Source organism: Macaca nemestrina, chromosome 18 (assembly GCF_043159975.1).
Source record: "Macaca nemestrina isolate mMacNem1 chromosome 18, mMacNem.hap1, whole genome shotgun sequence".
NCBI lineage: Eukaryota > Metazoa > Chordata > Mammalia > Primates > Cercopithecidae > Macaca > Macaca nemestrina.
This window is the reverse complement of record NC_092142.1, coordinates 86959360-86980854: the sequence shown is the minus strand read 5'-3', so window position 1 is coordinate 86980854 and position 21495 is coordinate 86959360. Positions and strand designations below refer to the sequence as shown.

Genomic DNA, 21495 nt, shown 5'->3' with positions numbered 1-21495 from the left:
CCACCCCTTGGCAGCGCAATGCCCACGTGTGTGTGGAGACCAGGGCACACACCTGACCGTCCCACCCCGTCCTGTGAGAGCCCCACCCCTCCGCAGCGCAATGCCTGTGTATATGTGTAAGGACTGGGGTCGCTCACCTGACCGTCCCACCCCCTCCCATGAGAGCCCCATCCCTTGGCAGCACAATGCCCCCATGTACATGGGGACCAGGGCACTCACCTGACCGTCCCACCCCCTCCTGTGAGAGCCCCACCCCTCAGCAGCGCAACTCCCGCACTGGGACACTCACCTGACCATCCTGCCCCACGTGATGGATCTGGAGGTTGCCCTGCAAAGAATGAGAGGAGGAGACGGTCATGAGCAGAAACACGCCAAGACACCCGTAGACTCGGCAAACACGCCAACACACATCACGGGCCATTTGAGAATAACAAGAAAAACACTGGTTCTAAAAATTCAACCTCTAGTAGCAACAAAAGCTCCAAAATAAAATATTTAGATTTTTAGGTACTATTTATTATCTTAAAGGTGAACAAACAACTCAAAAAGCACTGTACCCATTCCCCCACCCTGACCCCAAATGAAAATGTCATTTTGGCTTCATTTTTTATTTTGAAAGAATTTGACTCACAAAAAGTACAGAAAGTAGCAGAGAGAGGTCCCATGTGTGTGCCGCCCAGCTGCCCCCAGTGAGGACGCTTTGCTGAGCTGTGCGGCATCACCATGCCAGGACATGGGCCGCACACGAGGAACCAGCTCACTCAACCACGGAGCTACCAAGAGCTCTCCAGCTAGAAACTCGCTTTCATTTGTTGTAAAAAGGAACTGTTTTAAGACTGTTAGACCCTGCTAAACGTTTATTTGCAGATATCCTGTTTTAACAAAATAATTTCAAATGAACACGGTATGAATTTACGGTGGAGACTGCATACTGTCACTTATCACAAAGCCATCGTTAGCATTATCAGCAATTTCTAACTTACTGCATTCAAATCTTAATGAAAACAAAAGATCACCTATACAAGATGGATTCAGTTTTGAAAACTGAAAAGAGGAAAAACTAATAATAAAAAATTACATTCGAGTAGTCAAGATTTTTTAGCATAAACTATAAAAAGCAAATGTGTGTTTTTTCTTTTGCTGCTGTTTCAATTTTCCTTCATTTCCAATGACTCTAAGGAAATTAAGCATTCCGACGCACTGCATGGACTTCCAGGTATTCAAGAACTCTGGCTGAGCTCTCTGACAGTGAGCTCAGCCTCCAGCCCCCACTTGTCTGTGCCTTGAGAAGCAAACCTTCCCCTGCCCTTCAAAGGCAGCTCCTGCACTGGAAGGTGCTGCTGGGATCCTGCACCTCGCAGCCGCTCAGGCCCCCGACTCCTGCACCTGACCGCACTGAGCCGACTGGTGCCATCTCCCGGCATCTCCACAGAGATGGTCCCTGACCCACCCACAGACACAGAACCAGGCCCTGCTCCTTCCTGGACACTCTGGCCTCCCGGGACCGTCCCCCACCTGCCCCCCACCCCGGTGCTTCCTTCCATCCATCCATCTGACCACATGTTTCTTAGTGACCTGGTCATCTTGCTGTGTGGATGAGCCCACTCATTCCCAGTCGCTTACGGCCCCCACAAGAATTCGTTCCTCCCCTTTCACCTCATCCTGATTCCACCCTCGGAATGCTTATGCATGTGCTCCTCTCTCAGGATAACCCACTGGGAACTGCTGGTGTCCAAATTAAAGCCACCGCCAGCAGACACGTCTGAGTCCCTGGGGCTCCTCCTGCCATGGCATGCATGTGTCCACAGTCTTGCTCATGGGCACTTGGGCAGGAGCCTCTGCGCCCACCGTGAATCTCCGAAGGCAGAGCTTCTCTCTCCTCCGCTCCCCAACAGCACCTGCACCCAGCACGAGCTCCCGGGAGGCCTCGCATGCTAACATCTCCATGAGTCCCCCTCGACCTCAGCATCCGAGCTTCCTAGACTCTGCTGCTGGTGTGTGTGGAGAAACCTGAGATCTTTGTAACGACACACTGTCGTGCACCAAACACAATGCTGGTGCTATTGTCACGACCTAGAAACAGCCATGTTCCTCATCCCCCAGAGCGCACCACGGTCACTCAGTACAACACGTGTGTGCTGCTTAGTGCCCTGCGCCTGCTGCTGCCCGTGCTGTAGGAAACAGTCCAGAGTCGAAGGACAGTCACCAGCCACCCAGGAGACAGTCCTGCTGTGGCACGCAAACACGGAGCACCGCAACCGGCCAGCCTCGGCTTTCCAAGAACTCAGACTGTCACTCCTGCCTTCACATTCCAGACCCCAACAGCAGCTGAGCCCACACTTCTGAGTGCATGGCCAGGCAGAGCTCCAGAAATGGAGACAGCGGAGATAATCACAGACCTGGCAGGTGCGCCAAGGGCTATTCCCAGCTCTCAGGACCGGCAGCATCACCTCATGGGATTCCCCACCGTCCCATGAAATCGGCACTAATCCCACAGAGGCCACGAGGAAGCTGGGGCCACGTGGCAGGTGAGGGGGTATGTCAGGTCACCTGTGCAGGGGTAGACCACACCTTAGCCACACTGGGGGCCTCCCCTGGCAGGAAGGACAGGGCCGGACAGGGAGAGAAGGGTACTCAGAGGGCACTTCCAGCCAGGAGCAGAAACGTCAACCCAGGAAATCTTTACCAAGACAGACCAGAAGCTGTGGAGACCAACAGACAGGAGGGGAGGCAGTGAGGCCACAGAGACTGCAGGCCCGCCACGTGCACCCTGGAAGCAGAGTCCTGAAGCCCTTGCCCACGTTCCCCATCCTCTGGGGCTCCCGGCTGCCCTCGCACTGTGACACCGATGAAGGTCGAGAGCACGCGGGCACCGTGCCTGCAGGGACAGTGCTGCGGCAAGAGGTGACTCACCTCGCTGTCCTGCGTGATCTGGACTTGCTCCCCCTGCGGCACCTGGGCGATGTGGAGGTGTCCCTGTGGGATCCGCAGCAAGAGAAGACACCAAGAAGCATCAGAAGAAAATCAAAAGCAAAGGAAACAAGAAACGTCTTCCGGAATGTTTGTTCTTATCTGTTTATAATTCAAAAAGATAACTGAATCCTGAATAGTGCAATACAGTCTGTGGTCACCTCTTTAAATTAAGCTTTTGGTTCACAGCAGTCCCCCTCATCCATGAGGGTTTTGTTTCAAGAAGCACCCCTCCCCCCACTATGTGGACACCAGAAACCGTGGATGGTGCTGAACCCCGTATATGCTATGCTTTCTCCTGCCCATACGTGCCACACAGCTTGGACATGCTGGACAAAGGAAGGACTCACGTCCTGGATGGGACAGAGCAGGACGACCAGATTTCATCATACTACTACCCAGAAGAATATGCAATCTGAAACTTACAAATTGTTTATTTCTGGAATTTCTCATCTAATATTTTCAGATCACAGTTGACCATGGGTAATTAAAACCTGGGAAAGTGGAGGCATGGGTAAGGGGGGGCTACTGTGTAATATACACAGAACATCTTCCAGTACTTCACAAAGGAGCAATAGGTCCCAGGAAAGATATTTACATCTTTACATGTTACTAAACAAGTAAATTTTAAAATGTGCCTGACACATAGAAAAGAGGGGAAACAGAAAATCAGAATGACACCTCTTTCCAAATGATACGTTCAGCTCTCTGGGAAAGCTGGAAGGCTACGCATGGAGCTTGTGGCTGAAGCAGGGGAGCTATTCACGTGCCTACACTCACAACAGGGCAGGCAACGTTTTTCAAATCAAAGAAACACTCATATGACTATTTAAACAGTTTGAGTAAACATTAATAAATGTGATTCAAAAAAAAAAGTCAAAGAATCCAATGTTTATACATACAGGCAGACAAATAATTCCTATAAACCTATAAATGAATACTCCTTATCTTATTTGAAATTATCTCTTAGTCAAAATGGATCTTAAACTCCTGTAGAATGTTCTTTGTAAGCCTTATGGCAAAGTTATCTACTCTGGAACTCTTTCAAAGAACTTCTTACTAACAAGATGAGAGGAACTGACGTTGTGAATGTCAAACAAATTAATAAGCTTATTAAATAAGACTCACTATTCATAACTGTCTCATCTCCTTTGGAAGAGGAAGGGTAATGCCCCCTCTAAAAGCCCCAGAATTTTCTGGAAGCCTTCCCTCTTCCAGACAGCGTGCTGAAGCCACACTGAGATGAGAGCCACGCCCCACTCTCAACAGCGAAGGACCTTGTTTCCAGGAGAAAGCCCGGGCGACACGTAGGCACACAATGACCTCTGTCTTCAGAGGTCCCAAGGGTGCTGGTGCCACTAAAGACATCAGCGATGTCTACTGGTACATGTAAAATTCCTAGTCACCCAGCAAAGCTTCCAGAAAAGTCTTCCTTCCTTCTCAGCCACCCCCTACTCTTGCGCCCCAGAATCCAGGAGGTGTCTGTAGAGGGACTTCACCTGGGAGTCAGCCCCGAGCTCATCAGGCTGACCACAGCTTGGACCACAAAACCCCAACAGAGAACTCTGCACGGGCAAGGCAGGACATTGACTCACTGCTGGGGCAGTGCCCGCCCAACCCAGGTGTGCTGAGTAACTCCAAGGCAAACGCTGATGGGAACAATGACCTCAAGCTTTTCCCACTGATCCTAGAAGGAAATGACTCTTTCCCTCAGTGAGAGGGCGCCTGCGCTTCTGAACTGAGAAATATTTCTGATGCTTCCCAGGAGCATGAGCTGGGACAGGCACCACCGCACGGCCTAACCCTCACAGCTGACTGCCCGCCTGACTGCTGGCAGGACTAAGGTGAGCTGGGCGCCCGCTCCACCATGTGCTTCAATCCCCAGGCTCTGCAGCAGCCGCCCCCACCTGTGAAATGTTAAGAGCGCATGGCTATGACAACCTCTACTTTAAACGGGGACCTCGTGCCTCCTCCCAAGCTATCACTGTGCTTCCGAAACAGTGGAACCGGTGGAAGCCGCCATGGCCCTGCCGTGGCCCGCCCTGCAGCCCCCTTTCCCAAGGTGCGAGGTGGAGAGGGTACGTACTACTTGCACCTGTCCGTCTTCTCCGATCTGGTGGATCTGCACCTGCTGAGCGTTGGCCAGCGCGTAGTGCAGGGCCTGCGGCTGCGGCTGTGGCTGCGGGAGCTCACTGGCGGGAGGTGGGGTGCTCATCATCGGCTCTGTGGGGGCGACAGGTGTGAACGGGGTGAACGAGAAGTTTCTTAGGCATTGCCTCTTGCGGCATGTGTGCACCCCTGTCCCTCCCTCTTGACTCCCACAGCAGAGAAGAGGAAATGCTTCATTTTTCCTCGACTCGCTGCGTCTCCACTCTTCTGCAGAGATCGCTACGAGTGAGTCTAAGGAACTGAGGCTTCCAACATGGAACGCAGAAGCGCCTGAGAGTGGAGTGATGTTGCTGTGACAAAACCCCTTCCAGTCCCAACTTCTTTAAATGAATAAAGTTCTTCAAGTGGACATTAAAAGCTGTGCTGGCAATATTTGTCCATGGGGAATTAAACTAATAGGACAAAAGCCTCATCCATACACTTAAAGGTGCATTTCCGACAAATTTTACTTGCTGTGTTTAATCAAAATGAGATACATTTGCTTTGATGTACTGTGTATTAATTTTCACTGTAATCATGTCTCAATCTTAATTTTCTTAAACACTTAGAATATTAAGAGCACAGAAAAACTTTTTAATTTTCAATGTATACATGTAGCTTTGTTGCAGAGAATTATAATAACTAATTAAAAAAAAACTTTTAAGCATAAAAATGTAGTAAGAAGGGCCCGGCACAGTGGCTCACACCTGTAATCCCAGCACTTTGTGAGGCCAAGGCAGGCAGATCACCTGAGGTCAGGAGTTCAAGACCAGCCTACCCAACATGGTAAAACTCTGTCTCTACTAAAAATACAAAAATTAGCCAGGTGTGGTGGCACATGCCTGTAGTCCCAGCTACTTGGGAAGCTGAGGAAGGACAATCACTTGAACCTGGGAGTCGGAGGTTTCAGTGAGGCAAGATCATACCATTACACTTAGCTCCAGGCAACAGAGCGAGGAGGGGGGGAGGGGGGGAGGGTATTTTTTACCAATAGCTAATGGGAGGTATTAAATTGCCATAGTACATAGATTCCACTGAAAACATTTTTTAAAGTAACAATAAAATGTTGGCTTTTTTTTTTTTTTTTTTTTGAGACAGTCTCGCTCTGTCACCTAGGCTGGAGTGTAGTGGCGTGATCTTGGCTCACTGCAACCTCTGCCTCCTGGGTTCAAGTGATTCTCTTGCCTCAGCCTTCCAAGTAGTTGGGATTACAGCCACCCACCACGATGCCCAGCTAAATTTTTTTGTATTTTTTGTAGAAAAGGGATTTCACCAGGTTGGCCAGGCTGGTTTAAAACTCCTGTCCTCGGCCGGGCGCGGTGGCTCAAGCCTGTAATCCCAGCACTTTGGGAGGCCGAGGCGGGCGGATCACGAGGTCAGGAGATCGAGACCATCCTGGCTAACACGGTGAAACCCCGTCTCTACTAAAAATACAAAAAACTAGCCGGGCGCGGTGGCGGGCGCCTGTAGTCCCAGCTACTCGGGAGGCTGAGGCAGGAGAATGGTGTAAACCCGGGAGGCGGAGCTTGCAGTGAGCTGAGATCCGGCCACTGCACTCCAGCCTGGGTGACAGAGCAAGACTCCGTCTCAAAAAAAAAAAAAAAAAAAAAAACTCCTGTCCTCAAACGATCCACCTGCCTCAGCCTCCCAAAGTGCTGGGATTACAGATATGAGCTACTGTGCCCAGTCACATAATAAATGTTGATACTTGCAATATGCTAGAAATTGCCTGGCTACACTAAGGTGGTCCTCCTGCATGTTGAACGTGGAGAGCTCGGCTCCAGCCAAAGACCCTGACTCCACCTGAGCACCTCCAGATGTGGGTGATGTCCCAAAGCAACCACCCCCAGGCAGTGCTGCACGCTCCACAGTGCGTTCCTGTCTGCCTGAGCAGTTACAGAGCACTTAGCACCATAGGTCCTCCAGCAAGCCTTGTGGACCCCAGGAAGAAAATGACGAAATCCCAGTTGGGCTGAAGCCCACCTCCGCGGACCTACTGCTCCTCCACTGACCCTCTCGGCACCTACAAAACCAGCCTAATTCTTCACTGATGCGCTGCTTCTCCAGGCATCTAACCGTTATCAAACCTTGTGAAATCTCAATTTCTAACTGTTTCCGCAAAGACAACGGTTTCCAGCCCACTGCCACCTTGACAGTCCCTGGAGCGCTCCTCCCAGCGGCTCCAAAACGCCCCACCGGGGCCACAGGGCAGACAAGGTAAGAATGGGTGTGCTCCAGAGTGCACCTTCCAACCGCACGGGCTCCGAGGAAGGTCCTGCACACCGGAGCAGCCAGGAAAACACTCTGCTTCACACGCTGCTCCACCACCGTCTACTCCTGTGCAAATGCTTTGAGTCTACATTTTCAGCTATGAAATTTCAGCTCATTACATTTACCCTTTCAAGATTTTAGTATCCTAATGACGCAGGCCAACATATCTGGCAGTCGTCAGGTTATATAACAACCGCTTCTTGCTTACTAAGGTCCTGGCAAGTAATTTAACTTGGGTTTTGATTCCCCATTGGATGAAACAGACCGCTAACCTTACCAAGTGCACGTACCCGAAACACATGGCAGGCAAGCCTGGAAACCACTCTCCTAGCTTTTCAAGTCTAGGAGTTCCTTACGGTTCTTTCTGATGTCTTCTATTTCTCTCCTTGCTATGTTCCTTTTTTCCTTTAAATTCTTGAATGTAATTTTAATAAATTTCAATGTCCCGGTCAGTTAATCCCAGCTAGGGTCCCTTCCTATATTTAATAAATTTCAATGTCCCGGTCAGTTAATTCCAGACAGGGTCCCTTCCTATCTTCTGATTTTCTGATCACAGGTCACAATTTCCTGCTTCCTGGTACTTTTGACTGGATACTGGAGATGGTGAATTTTACTTTGTTGGATGTCTAGGTTTTGTTGTCTTTCTTTTAAAATTGTTGTTACTTGTGGTTCAGTGTGATCTTTCTCAGGCTGTTTTAAGCTCCGCCTTTACTCTGGGATAGGTTAGCCGCCGGTGGGCGTGGCCTGCTAGTGCAGTGATGGCGGTTTTAAGCTCCGCCTTTACTCTGGGATAGGTTAGCCGCCGGTGGGCGTGGCCTGCTAGTGCAGTGACTGATCACTGAGCATTCTCCACTCTGGCTGCTGCGAATCCAATCGCCACCTAGCCTGGTGTGAGCTTAGGAACCATTCAGCTCATGCCTGCCTTGGAATCCCCCAAACACCCAAGGAGGCCCCCGTGTAACCCTCTGCTCTTAAGAACTTGACTGCACTTTTAGCTGCCTCAGCCTCTCTCAACTCCAACCCACCTCCTCCACGTGGTGATGCAGCTGTGCTCTGCCTGGCATCCCCCCTCCCTCCTCTCGCATTCCCTCTCTCAGGATCACTGTCCTGTGCTGCTGCTTGTCTAATGTCTTAGGACAGCCGATTCACAGATTTTTCTCCAGATTTCGATGGCAAGAGAATTCAATCTGGTTCCTGCTACTATGCCTGACTAAAGTCAGAAATCTCCTCTCCTTGACATTTTTCTTTTTCTTTTTTTATTTTTTTTTGAGACGGAGTCTTGCTCTATAGCCCAGGCTAGAGTCCAGTGGCGTGATCTCAGCTCACTGCAAGCTCGGCCTCCCGGGTACACGCCATTCTCCTGCCTCAGCCTTCTGAGTAGCCGGGACTACAGGCGCCTGCCACCAAGCCCGGCTAATTTTTTTGTATTATTAGTAGAGACGGGGGTTTCACCATGTTAGCCAGGATGGTCTTGATCTCCTGACCTCGTGATCCGCCCGCCTCAGCCTCCCAAAGTGTTGGGATTACAGGCGTGAGCCACTGCACCTGGCTCTTTTTTGTTTTTTTGGTTTTTTTTTTTTGAGATGGCGTCTCGCTCTGTCACCCAGGCTGGAGTGCAGTGGTACAATCTCAGCTCACTGCAACCTTTGCCTCCTGGGTTCAAGTGATTTTCCTGCCTTAGCCTCCCAAGTAGCTGAGATTACAGGCATGCACCACCACACCCGGCTAATTTTTGTATTTTTAGTAGAGATGGGGTTTCACAATGTTGTCCAGGCTGGTCTCGAACTGCTGACCTCAGGTGATCAGTTCACCTCAGCCTCCCAAAGTGCTGGGACTACAGGCATAAGCCACCACACCCGGCCCCTCTGACTTTTAAACAACATTTTTAAAAACTATAAAACAAACGCAGTGCTTGTTGGAATTAACTGAGAAACTACAATGAAAGACAAAGAGACAAATAAAAATTATCCTACTACCTAGAGACAGGCACTATAAAAATGATTACACATAAATGTTTAATCACCTTCCACATACACCTATATATTTGCAATAAAAAATGGTCTCATACCATAAGTCTAGTTCTCACACCCACTCTCTGCCTAGCTATGAATATTCAAGAGCAGAATTCAAGTCATGAGCAATATTCCTCCAGCCCCATTTCAACAGCCACAGGTTACGCTGCTACATGGTATTTCATTGAATGCCGTTAACCCATCCCCTAGGACTGCTACCTTTCTAAAGTCCCAAGGCAGAATTCCTCATTGTAGTAGAAAGGCCTAGAAGAGCTTCTTCAACACAGGTCACTCAAGAAAGCGCTGCTTTAGGGACACAACTTGTGTGGCCCACTGCAGCCAGCCACCTCCCATCCTGGAGCCCCTGGGCAGCAGCTGAGGCTGAGTATCTGATAACTACCAAAACAGCCCGGGAAAACCACTTCCTGAAGTCCAGTTCAGAAAGAGACCCCGGGAGAACTCCAGGTCATCTGGTCTGTAACTTGCAGGACCTTCCAGAACAAAGGGTTCTGGCCGACAAAGATTCCACTGAACAGGAGAGCTGGCCCTGCCCACAGCTGCCCTCGCATCCTGACCCCAGCCCCAATCAGAGCTCAAGTTCCAAGAGCCGCTGCCAATGCAGCTACCGTGGGGAGCTTTAAAAGAATAGTTTTCATTCAAATACTTATTAAAATATTTTGAGATGTCTTGGGTGAAAGGCAATATCAAGTCACATTGTCATTCCTAGTGAAAATTCTCCCAAGGAGAAACAATCCCCCCAGCAATGCCTGAGAGACAACTGCAAGAGAACTGCTTCCATTATCTTGTGGATAAATCCAACTAAGCCATGAACTCAAAGTAAAAATAAAGCACAATTCAGAATCCACCCCACCCCTCACCCGGAGTCACCAGGCAAATCATGAGAATACAATGGCCGGCAGCCACATGCAAAGGCCTCGGCCTCCTTGCCCCCATCCAAAAGACTTCCAGGAGGTCCAACAGGCCCTGTGTGAGGAGCCTGGAGCAGGCCTGAGGCTGTCTGTGTGAAGGGCGCACAGGGCCAGGCACAGGTCCTGCGGCTCCACTGCTCCGTGTGCACCACACAAGCCTCTGGCCTCAGCTCCTGGCAACTGCTAGAGCCTCCGCCCACACTCCGGCTGCCCCTAAAAATGCCACCAGGCCAGCTGCCCTAAGCAGGCAAGGGCGGCCTCTCCTGTGGCACGAGGCCTACCTGAGGGGCAGTAGGAAGATGAGTTCGGCGTTCTCCGCGAGAAGCTCTTGACCGCCAGGCTCTGGCCCCGCTGTTTGCGCCGCCACGCCGTGCGACACTTGGAGTCAATGCTCTGCTTGATTCGGTACCAGTCGGATTCCGTGATGCCAAATTTATAGAAAAGGTGACCTGGAAGGACATATCCAAGGAAAAGCGGTGAGGCCTGCTCAGGATGGCCATCAGGAGCTGCCTGGCTGCAGAGCCGGGGCCCGCTGAAGAGGCCTCACCCAGGCACCCCAGCCGGCCAGGCTGGCCCCATCTTCCTGCAAGGGTCCAGAAAGGCCTGCTGCACAGAAGGTACTCAGCTGGCCCACAGGCGGGGCTCCCCGTAAGATACAAATGATCCCTAAGGGGTCATGACATGCTCTTTCCACTTGTTTAACTTCTCGATCCCTCTGACTTGGTCTGCCCACACCAGCTGCACACTTGGGGCTCTCACAAGATTCCCAGACCGTCCACGCTCCAACTTTCCTCTGCCCTGAACTCACAGCAGCACCTAAGGTCCTGCATGCCCAGAGGATGAGATCAGGGACCTCAATAATTGAACTAGAATTTGTCGGTCCTCTGCTTACTCACGCCTGCTTGGCCACCGCCCTCCCTTCCTTCATGTCTTGGCTCTACCATCCCTCTGGATAACCACCCAGCCCTCCCACCCTCCTGCCCTCCTGGGCTCCCACCCTCCTCCCACTTGTTTTGTCAGAGCACTGACTACCTTCCAGTGTTTGGAGAATTCATGTATGTAGTTTACACTGTTCCCCTCACAAACACAGTTGAGAATTCACGTGTGTACTGTTACTCTGTTCCCCTCACAAACACAGTTTGGAGAATTCACATGTGTACTGTTACTCTGCCCCCCTCACAAACAGTTTGGTATTATTACTCTGTTCCCCTCACAAACACAGTTTGGAGAATTCACGTACGTATTGTTACTCTGTCCCCCTCATAAACACAGGGGCCTTTGTTGTGTCCACCCATGCGGGTCAGGCACCTAGAACGTTCTCGCGCGCGGTGGCTGCTCCCGTGTAAACAGTGATTACAACAGACCGTAAGACACCCTCCCATGGCTGCTCAAGACTGGGGCTTGTTTACGTCATTCCCGACACCTCTCTATCATGCCTTCTCAACCAGAGCACAACCTCCTCACGGGCAGGGCCTGTGTCCTCATCCCTGGAGTCCCTACACCACAAGCCGAGTGGGCACAACCTACTCTCACTGTGGAGCCAAAGCCAGGTGCATCGTCTTCCCGGGGCTCACCGTGCACACAGCAGAGAACTGTCCTGGGACCCCCAGTTCTCTACAACCTGCACTACAGAGAGCTCTCAGCATGCCCTGAGTAGCATCCAGAGGTGCCCTGTATTCAACAAGGAGAAAACTGAGGATCCAAAGGCCACAGTGGAGCAGGTGACAGGATGGAGCCAGCACCCCGCTGCACGCCCAGTCACTTCCCACTAGGCCACAGGACCCTTTCCCTGTAGCGATGACGAATGTGGGAATCATGGGAAGGGCTCTTCAACACATTGGCCTCTCTAGCTGGCTCATGCAACTTCACTAATTTACAGGAAAATACACGGATGGAATCCAGAATTGTAGTAATAAGATGAAGCTGAAAAGTGTCCTGTTTCAACTACCAAGAGCCTCAAGTCTGGACTCTACTGCCCAAACCCTAAAAATCTGTTCCCATTGAGACTAAAATGGTAGAAACAATCGAAACAGAGGAAGAAGTGTTTGGGTTTTTTTAAGTACTCTATTAGGTATCAAAAGTCCCTCGGGTTTTGGAAACACGCCTCTTGACTTTTTTATCAGTAGATACTTGAGACACGTTTGACTCTCTGTATAACGACAACCAACCTGTCTGTGCTATAGACAAAAAGAAACCAGCCAGGAGGGTGGGATTTGCAGGATCAGAGGGAAGAATAACCTGAAGTCATTTTGGCAGCACGTTTTTATCCTCACGCATAAAAGAAATCATACGTGAAGCAGCAGCTCTTTGGCTTCCAATTTTCGGGTCATCTCTAAAATAATCAGAGTCACGCTCAAATCTTGGCTGGGTGACGGAGACGCCTCAGGAAGCCCTAGGCTGAGCAGCCTTAGTGACTCACAGAGGAAGCCAGCCACTGGCTGTGGTCATGGGAGAACCCAACCATTAAAATCACAATGAAATCCTTACAGGAGAGCCCAGCTACTGCCAGAGGTTGCACCACAGTTACCGTAAAACCCAGCTTTCAAACTCCACTTCAACAGTTTCAGGAGAGCCCAACTACTGACTTTAGATACAAAGCAGCCCAGCTGCTGCCACCAGGAGACAAGAAAAGAAACAGCCATCCCACCAGCAGGACAATGACTTTGGAGCACGAGTCGATAAAAAGAAACATCCTCAGAACCGCCCTCCTGTTACCCTCCCACCTTCACACTCCAGGAGAAAACTTCCATATACCTCAAAGGATTAATGAGTCCATACGAAATTTAAAAACAGGTTAGTAACAGGAAAGAAAATATACCTAAAACACCCAGGTGTACGGGTAAGAGAAATGAGTAAAAACATTAACATTTAAATTCAACTTTGTAAAAATAGAGTTGCCAGTTCAAACCCTTACTCATACCTTTTAAATAAAAAAATACATATTCATCTAGTTACCCGCCACCGAGTTTCCATTGTCCTCAGACATCAAATTACCTAATTCCTTCTGATCTGCACTCCAGGCCCCAGCCTGGGCAAATGCCCCCTGCTGGCCACCAAGGAGATCCAGAGAACAGACCAGCCGCCCAGGCACTGCCTGCAGAGCGCGGTAGGTGAGGAGCGGGAGGATCTGAAGATGCACAGATGGGTGCAGGCATCGCCCGAAGACGCTACTGGACCAGCTGGGGCAAGCGCTCGCTTCTGGGCAGCCCTCGGGGCTCTGAGGGTCTGTGAGGGGCTCAGATTCCTTTACCTTTTGTGACAGCACTGAGTAGCTGCACTTAACAGAGGGAGCGGGAAAAATCCTATCATGATGGGATCAAAAGATCACCTTGAATTTAACTGTCATTTTCCACTTAAAGCATTTGATCTCATGTTATTTGATGGACATTTTTTCTAAAAGCCTCATAAAGTAGGAATGTCACTACTTTCACTTTGGTTTTGAGGCAAAAGCCAGAAAAAGGAGAAGTGATGTGTCCAAGTCCAATTACTAGTTAGGACTGAGCACTGGCCTTAAAGTGCAAGCTTCCTGGGCCTACCCAGGTGGAGAGGCAGCGGCCCTCACTGGATCCTGAGAACCCACGAGAGGCACTCGAGGAGATGGGAAGAACACGCACAGCCCCGCACACGTGCCTCTGCTGTCCTGAGCTCCCTCAGCCCAAGGCACCCACAGCCCCTGCTGCCAGGAGGCCTAGTCGGACTTCGATCGAGGTGGAAGTCTCCGCCGCAGCAGTGCCCAGGACACAAGAAGAACAGAAGTGCTCGGCATCCAGCTGCTGCGGCTCATGGGATCCCCACAGCGCGGCATCACCCGGGAGTAGAACACCCCGTCCGGCCTCAGTCCCTGCTTTCCCAGCATATCCCCACACCACGCCCATCGAGGCCCCTCGAGGCCGGGACAGGCTTGCCTTCCAGGCTCAGCCAGGCAGCATCCCTGCCACTGCCCACACCTCTATTTTCCTGATGAGCTGTCCTGCAGTTCCCAAAGAGCTGAAGAGTCCCCATTACACCATTAGCTGCCTTCCCACTTTCCAGAATCCCCGTTACTGACTCTGGTGGTTCAAATCATAAACCGATTCCCAGCCTTCCATCTGTGGGGCCATGAGCGGCACTGTGGGAAGCGAGATGAGACAGCCAGGAGGGCTTGTAATCTTGCGCCTTGGTGGGTGGCACGGGGCTTTATCAGTCACAAAGGAATGAAGAGCACCACCCCTGCTAGTGCAATCTCAAGTGCAAGGGAAGGCAGCACAAAACTGAGTGCCAACAATTGATTTCTTGAAATTACAGACTCGACGTGATAGCGCTGCCTAGAAAAACAAAGGGCGTCTCGAAGCCTCTGCCCGATGGAAGCCAGCTGACACGCTCCCTCCCGGGGGAAGCACACGCAGCCCACACCCCACGCACCTCACATGTCCAGCCTCCAGGCCACGCTGACCGCCTTCTCCAAGCCTGCTGACTCACTCCTTTATGAGAAAAAACGATGGAGTGACACCTGTCCTCAGTATGTTAGCAACAGAACCCCTCACAGCCACCTGCAGGACCACCTCCAGGTCACAGCACGTGGGTCAGCTGCTGCTGAGGCGGCGGCTCCGCTCACTTTTCTGCCTGCAGCCCACACTGACCACACCTTCCTCCCAGCTCTCAGTCACCACGAGGTGCTCAATGTCCCACGACAAACACCCACCCCTGCGTGGAGTCCACATTCTGCCCTTAAAGACACATACAGGGCAGCCTCACCATTTCACCTCACAGAGAACCTGGAGAAGAGACAGCACTTGACCACCCGTGTCCCCACAAAACTCATGTCCTGGCCCAGGTTCCGGAATGTGACCTGAAGGGGAACTAGGGTCTCTGCAGATGTGATTCCTTAGGTTGCAAGGAGGTCATCCTGCAGGAGAGGGGGCTCCAAATCCAGTGACTGTCCTCGTAAGGAAAGGGACACAGAGGGAGACACGGGGAAGACAGCCGTGGGGGACGCGGGCAGAGATCGGAGGGATATGGCCACCACCAGAAGCTGGGAGAGGGAAAGGGCCTTCAGAGGCAGCGTGGCCCTGCCCACACCTTCATCCCAGGCATCTGGCCTCCAGACCTGCTCAGTGTTCCACGCCGGCCAGACTGTGAGCTTTGTTCCAGCGGCCACAGGAACCTGAGGTACCCTGCAAGACACAACGGGGCCAGGACCACCTGCTCTTGGAGTGAATGATCTGAAAAGAACCACAATCATCTGACAAGTCAACCTTGAATGTACAACTTTTGACTCTGTGCAAGTGAATCCGGTCTCTCCGTAACTGCTAGGAGGTCTCGTGGAGATCTGCCACCCACAGTAGCATTCTTTAGATCACACGAGATCAGGTGTCTTCAGGGTGGCACGGCCATAGACAGCATCTTTTAGAAAAGCCTTCCGATCCGGGGTCACCGGCTTGGATGCACAGTCCAAGCAGAGGCATACGTGAGCCATGGATAGAAATCCTAAGAACTAAACCGATTTCTCTTCACAGAGAAAAGAGGCGAACGCTGCTGTCCTAAGAGCACATTCCTTAGGAAAATGCCCCAAGGTTTTCCAAGTTGCAATAATACGCTACTTTTGTATAAAACACAAATTTGGTTAGCTGCCCAAATTTGGGGGGGTCCACCAAACCGTGGGAACCCTAAGAAAGCCAACACCCCAAAAAGCAATAACCTCCCTCTTTCAATAACCTCATTTCAAAAAGGTGGTAGAGACATTACCTACTGTGTGTTTCAAAATGTAGACTTTTTTCTCCAGAAAAAGAAAGAAAATCTTTCTGCTGACAAATAAGGAGAAATTTAAATCAAAATCTTCTCCCTCGTGAGCTGCCTGGGTTGAGTGAGGACAGCCGCAGGCCTGACTGCTGAGGCTACAGGTGTCACTGTGGGCTCTGAAGCAACACAGAGAGTGAGGTGGGGCGATGCAGCCAATTCTGCTCCTGCCACTGTTCAAGCTGGGGCCTGGGAGGTTTGGTCCATGCACTTATTTGATTTGGTTTGGTTTTTTGAGCAACAATCAGCAATAAGAATGAAACTGGGCCACAGAGAGAAAAGGTAAAGCAATGCTTTTAACATTTCAACAATTCCATCTAAGCATGAGCAACACAGGTACGCCTGGCCAGAGGTGGAGGGAGAAGGAAGGGCTCCTGTTCCAATCTCCCTCCGGATTTCACTCCAGAGGAAGGAAGCCCAGTAGGTGTTGCCCGCTGCCCTCAAGGGCTGGTGTGAGGGAGGGTCGTGCTCTCTCAGCCCACACAGCAAGGTTCCTCTCCATTTGGACACCAGAGGAGCTGGGGCACAGGGAGGCACAGCAAGGGCCTATGGTCACACAGGCCACAATTATAGACGTTGACTCCACCCTGTCAGCCCCTGCTCCTGTCCCACAAGACACTGCCTTGAGGCCAGGCATGGTGGCTCACGCCTGTAATTCCAATACTTTGGGAGGCTGAGGTGGGGAGTTCGAGACCAGCCTGGACAACATGGTGAAACCCCGTCTCTACTAAAAATATAAAAATTAGCCAGGCATGGGGACGGGTGCCTGTAATCCCAGCTACTTGGGAGGCTGACGCAGGATAATCGCTTGAACCCGGGAGGCGGAGGTTTCAGTGAGCCAAGATCAAGTCACCGCAATCCAGCCTGGGTGACAGAGTGAGACTCCATCTCAAAAAAAAAAAAAGACCCTGCCTTGCTCATGAGCTGCCAAGGTGGCAGGTGAGTGCTAAGAAGGCCAGGTGCTCACAGAAGCCACCACCCTGGGGGGAAGGTGGGCAGACAGCAGTGTGTGGCCCACAGACTCCAGGCTCCTTTCTGCCCTGCCCGCCCCCCTTCCCGGGGCTTCACCCATGTGGCTCCAGCAGGATGGCTCCTGTGTCCACACTGTCTAACCACAAGGCCACTCGCTGGGCCCTCTGAAGGCCCAGTGCAACAGTGAAGACTCGGAATCTCCACCCACTGTGAATATCTGTAACAGACAGAGGCCCGGACCTGCGTGCCCAGCTCTCTGCCTGGCAAGGACACAGCGGCCACCTCCACACGAACGCCGCCTGGCAAGGACACAGCGGCCACCTTCACACGAACGCCGCCCACGCCTCTAGACAGCACAGACTCCACAGTCGCTCAACAACACAGCTCCTGCCGAGCAGGCAGCACGTCCGGGCGCCACCAATCCCGCTGGGGACACCACACACCTGGGGTTGCAGTCCAGGACGCTGGGTGAATGCCGCGAGCTCAGAGACACAACAGAGCTGAGACAGGCTGCAGCGAGCCACGTCCATCTCCTCCTCTGTGGCCCCGCGACCTGCTCTCTGCACAGTGGCTTACCTGCCTGCCCACAACGCAGCTGCATGGATGCCTAGTGAGGGCATGGCGCACCTCTCCCCACGACGCCCTGAGCATGAATGCGGCGTCTCAACATTCTGAGACACTTATTCATGCTTTGTGAACTATTTAACAAATATGGCAAATATACACAGAATCGGGAATTCCCCTTTAAGAAAATGCACAGGTTTCTCGGCCTGAAAAAAAAAAAGGAAACCGCACCTGTGACGTGACAGAGCTCTGGCTGCTGACACAGCACCGTCTGCAGAGCTCGCCACCACCCCACCCACGGGCACTGGCAGGAACCCTCACAGCCCGCACAGCCTCCCGCCAAAAACGCACACAAGCCCACCACGTGGGCTTCACGTAAACACAACTGTCTGTGGAATTCAGAAGTGTATGACGGGAGGTGGTGCCCACTATACAGAATGGGCCATCTCCCACGACCCACAGCAATGACTGAACTCTCGAGTTCCTGTGAAGCCAAGCCTTGCCCACGTCTCCAGAATCCCCGCACCCCGGGCACTCCTGTTCCACAGCACAGCCCGGTCCATACTCAGCAGTTGCTCCAGGCCCCTCCACATGGCCCTTCAGAAGGCGGCTGCGAGTGACCCCGTCCCATGACCCTCTGATCCTTGTGACCTGCTTTACTCCACTGCTGAGAAGCTGTGAGGAGGCCCCACGTGTGGTCTCCCAGGCAGTTATCTGAGACGACCCTCAGGGTCCCGGACGGGCGTCCGCCAGTGTCTGACAGCTGGGGCACACGCCTGGGCCAAGACGTGGTGCATGGGAAGATGCTATGACCTGCGCACACGCGTGTGGGTGGGACCCGGCTCCACCTCTCAGCAGCTTCCAGGAAAACCTGCAGTCAGCACGACCCCTTCAGTCTTACTTAGACCCCATTTTCACAGCAGCCGCTGAACAGCCGAGCCCTTCCCCTTCTCCCTGCTCCTGACAGAGGCTCACGGGCCACACCACGCTTCCCAGAGAAGCAAGCCTCTTTCCTGCTGAACAGTGGCCCCTGCACGGTGAGACCCCAGACACCCCCTGCACGGTGAGACCCCGGACACCCCCTGCACGGTGAGACCCCGGACACCCCCTGCACGGTGAGACCCCGGACACCCCCTGCACGGTGAGACCCCGGACACCCCCTGCACGGTGAGACCCCGGACACCCCCTGCACGGTGAGACCCCGGACACCTCCTGCACGGTGAGACCCCGTACACCCCCTGCACAGTGAGACCCCGGACACCTCCTGCACAGTGAGACCCCAGACACCCCCTGCACAGTGAGACCCCAGACACCCCCTGCACAGTGAGACCCCAGACACCTCCTGCACAGTGAGACCCCGGACACCCTCTGCACGGTGAGATCCTGGACATCGAGTGCTCTGCCTCGCTTGCCTTGTTGCGAGATCAGATTTACATTTCACGCTCCCCTGTGGCAACTCCCCAGAGCCCAGATTGCCGGAGGCCGCTGCACCCTCCCACACCTTCCCGCCAGGGGCCTCGTGTCTCTTGTGTTTGCTGCTGCTTCACTTTACATCTTTGTCAGAAGCCAGCAGGACAGCTTCTGAAGCAGACGGGCTCGGTGGAGCAAATGGACCATGTATGCTGGCAAGGAGGACCTGAGCGCCCATCAAACATCACTGAAGAGCAGCACCGCCATCGCCACCTGGAGCAAGCCCCGCTCTTCAGAAGGGAGGGAAACATCACAGGCTGGGCTGGGCACGAAAATCAGGCTTTGGAGCTCTCCTGGCTCCCATCACAGCCAGTTCAGCACAGAGGCCCTGGCACGGCTGCTGAGACCCAGCCCTCGAGGCAGGCGGCACTCCACCCGCTGCGGAGAGGTTCAGGAGGGCCTGGGTCAGCACGACCAGGATGGCAGGGAAGGCCCCGGCTCTCCTCCTCCTCTCCCTTCCTCAAGAGTGGCCTACAGACAGGAGGCGAGGAGTTTTTTACCTTTTAAGGGTACACAGTAGGTATCTATATTACGGGGTATATGAGCTATTTTGGTATAGGCCTGCTGGGCGCAGTGAGCACATCAGGGTCAACCAGGCGTCCATCCCCTCGAGCACTGATCCTCGGGCTGGGATTTCAAACTGCTTGGAGAAATGCAGCCCTGGGCCGGAACTCCTGATGCCAGCGTCCTCAGCGATGACATGTGGGTCCTGACTCAGCTCCCTGCACACCCCAGTCCCCCAAGGTGGGGTCCGACTTACACCGGATGCCATAGATGGTGAGCGGGTCCAGCTGCTTCTTCCCGTGCTTGCCCTGCCCCGAGAGGTTGGACACGGCCTGCACCTCGCGGTGAAAGAGGTAGTCCAGCAGCGTGAGCGCCATCTTCTCGGCCGTGCGGCAGTTGGTGCTGATGTGCAGCATGTCGGAGGGGATGATGGCGCAGCGCACCCGCATCTCGGGGTTGTTCTCGTCGCCCAGCCAGGTGCCATTGGGGTAATCCTCTGAAAGAGAGAAGACAGGGTCCTCAGATGGCCAAGGCTCAAATAAGCTCACACTCAGGACAGCAGAGGGTTCTGCTCAGACACACCCAGGAAAGGTGCTCCGCGCAGGGCTGGGCAGATCCCTCCTGACTTGTGATGCAGTCACCAAGAGCGGTGGAGCCTCCGACTGCTGCCCAAGAAAGAACTGACGAGGAACAGGAACGATCCCACCACCCCCAGAAGCGGCCGAGGTGTCCTTCCATCCATGTCACATGGATGAATGTGGCAGGCAGGCCGTGTCCTGGCAATCCTCCTTGCTCTGCACTGAAGGCCGGCCCCTCAGAGCTGAGCCCGCCCTGCTAACTCAGTGAAGCAAGCAGATCGCAGCGCACCTAGCGCCCCCGCATCTGAACCTCCCGGGACGGCCCTGCCTGCTGCTCGCACAAGGCTGGTGGGTGTGTGTCCAGTAGCAGGAGCCTCTGCAGCGCCCAGGGGGAGCACAGGCCCAAGTTCGTCCTCAGGTCTGGAAGAGCTGACATCAAACAAGCTCTGGTCTCAAACACCAGGTTCTCTTCACAGCCCCAGCAGGGTAAAAAGCTTTAAAAAAATAAAAAGGTCAATGTTTGCCCACATCTGGAAGGAGACCACTTGGCACACCTGTCTCTGGGACAATGGAGAGCCAATGCTCCTTCCTGTGTTTAGAGGACTCTGCGCTGAGAAGAGGCTGTTGGGCCCTCACCATGGTCCAAAGAGCCGAGCACACTCTACTGCTCCCTCTGCACTGTTGAGGGTCGGCCCGGCCCGGCATGAGAAAATGGCTCTGTGTGGGACATGTGGAGCTCCAAGGGGCTCTGCACTCCTCCCCGTAAAGTCCCGGCCACCACAGTGTTCTGGGCCACTGCCCTTTCATGCTCTGTGAGCCTCACGCCTCCCCCCTGGGCAGCTCCACAGTGAGCCTGGGGTCTGTGCACTGCACCTGCTCTGACCTCCTGCCCAGAGTACTGGAATTCCTTCCCCTTCTTGTAGCCAAATTTCCTTCCCTGCCACAGACGTCCCTTAACCACGTGGAACACACCCCTTGTGATCTTGTGACCCCAAAGGTTACTAAAAACAGAAGGAGAAAGCCAAGGCCGCGTCCGGAGGCAGGGGCAGGGACACGAGAGCAGCAGGGCCAGATGCCTGTGGGGCTGCAGGGCCTTGGGACCTGAGCGCCAACAGTCACACACTCTGCTCATCCTGGGCCCGGGACCCCAGCAATACCGATATCCTCGCACACAGGTGGTACCTGCCCCAGCCACCTGCAGAGCGTTTGGAACCTTCCCTGGGGCCCCTCACGCCTCACTGCCAGCCATGCTCTCCCACTGGCCAGCCACTCACACCAAGAAAGATGCAGAGGTGAGGGACT

At 53.0% G+C, this 21495-nt stretch overlaps 1 protein-coding gene across 22 annotated transcripts in view; it reads right to left on the bottom strand.

The window, feature by feature from the left end:
- Positions 1–21495, bottom strand: part of BAN (BTG3 associated nuclear protein) — a 127193-nt gene that overhangs the window by 42474 nt on the left and 63224 nt on the right. For 15 of the 22 annotated variants that reach the window (XM_071085079.1, XM_071085082.1, XM_071085088.1 and 12 more), the window contains 5 exons: positions 19872–20111; positions 10612–10779; positions 5057–5193; positions 2914–2985; positions 290–328 (listed from right to left, as the gene is read on the bottom strand). In XM_071085079.1, the coding sequence (XP_070941180.1) occupies positions 290–328; positions 2914–2985; positions 5057–5193; positions 10612–10779; positions 19872–20111 (656 nt within the window). The remainder of the gene's footprint in view (positions 1–289; positions 329–2913; positions 2986–5056; positions 5194–10611; positions 10780–19871; positions 20112–21495) is intronic. The other 7 variants (XM_071085092.1, XM_071085091.1, XM_071085076.1 and 4 more) reach the window with 1 other exon arrangement.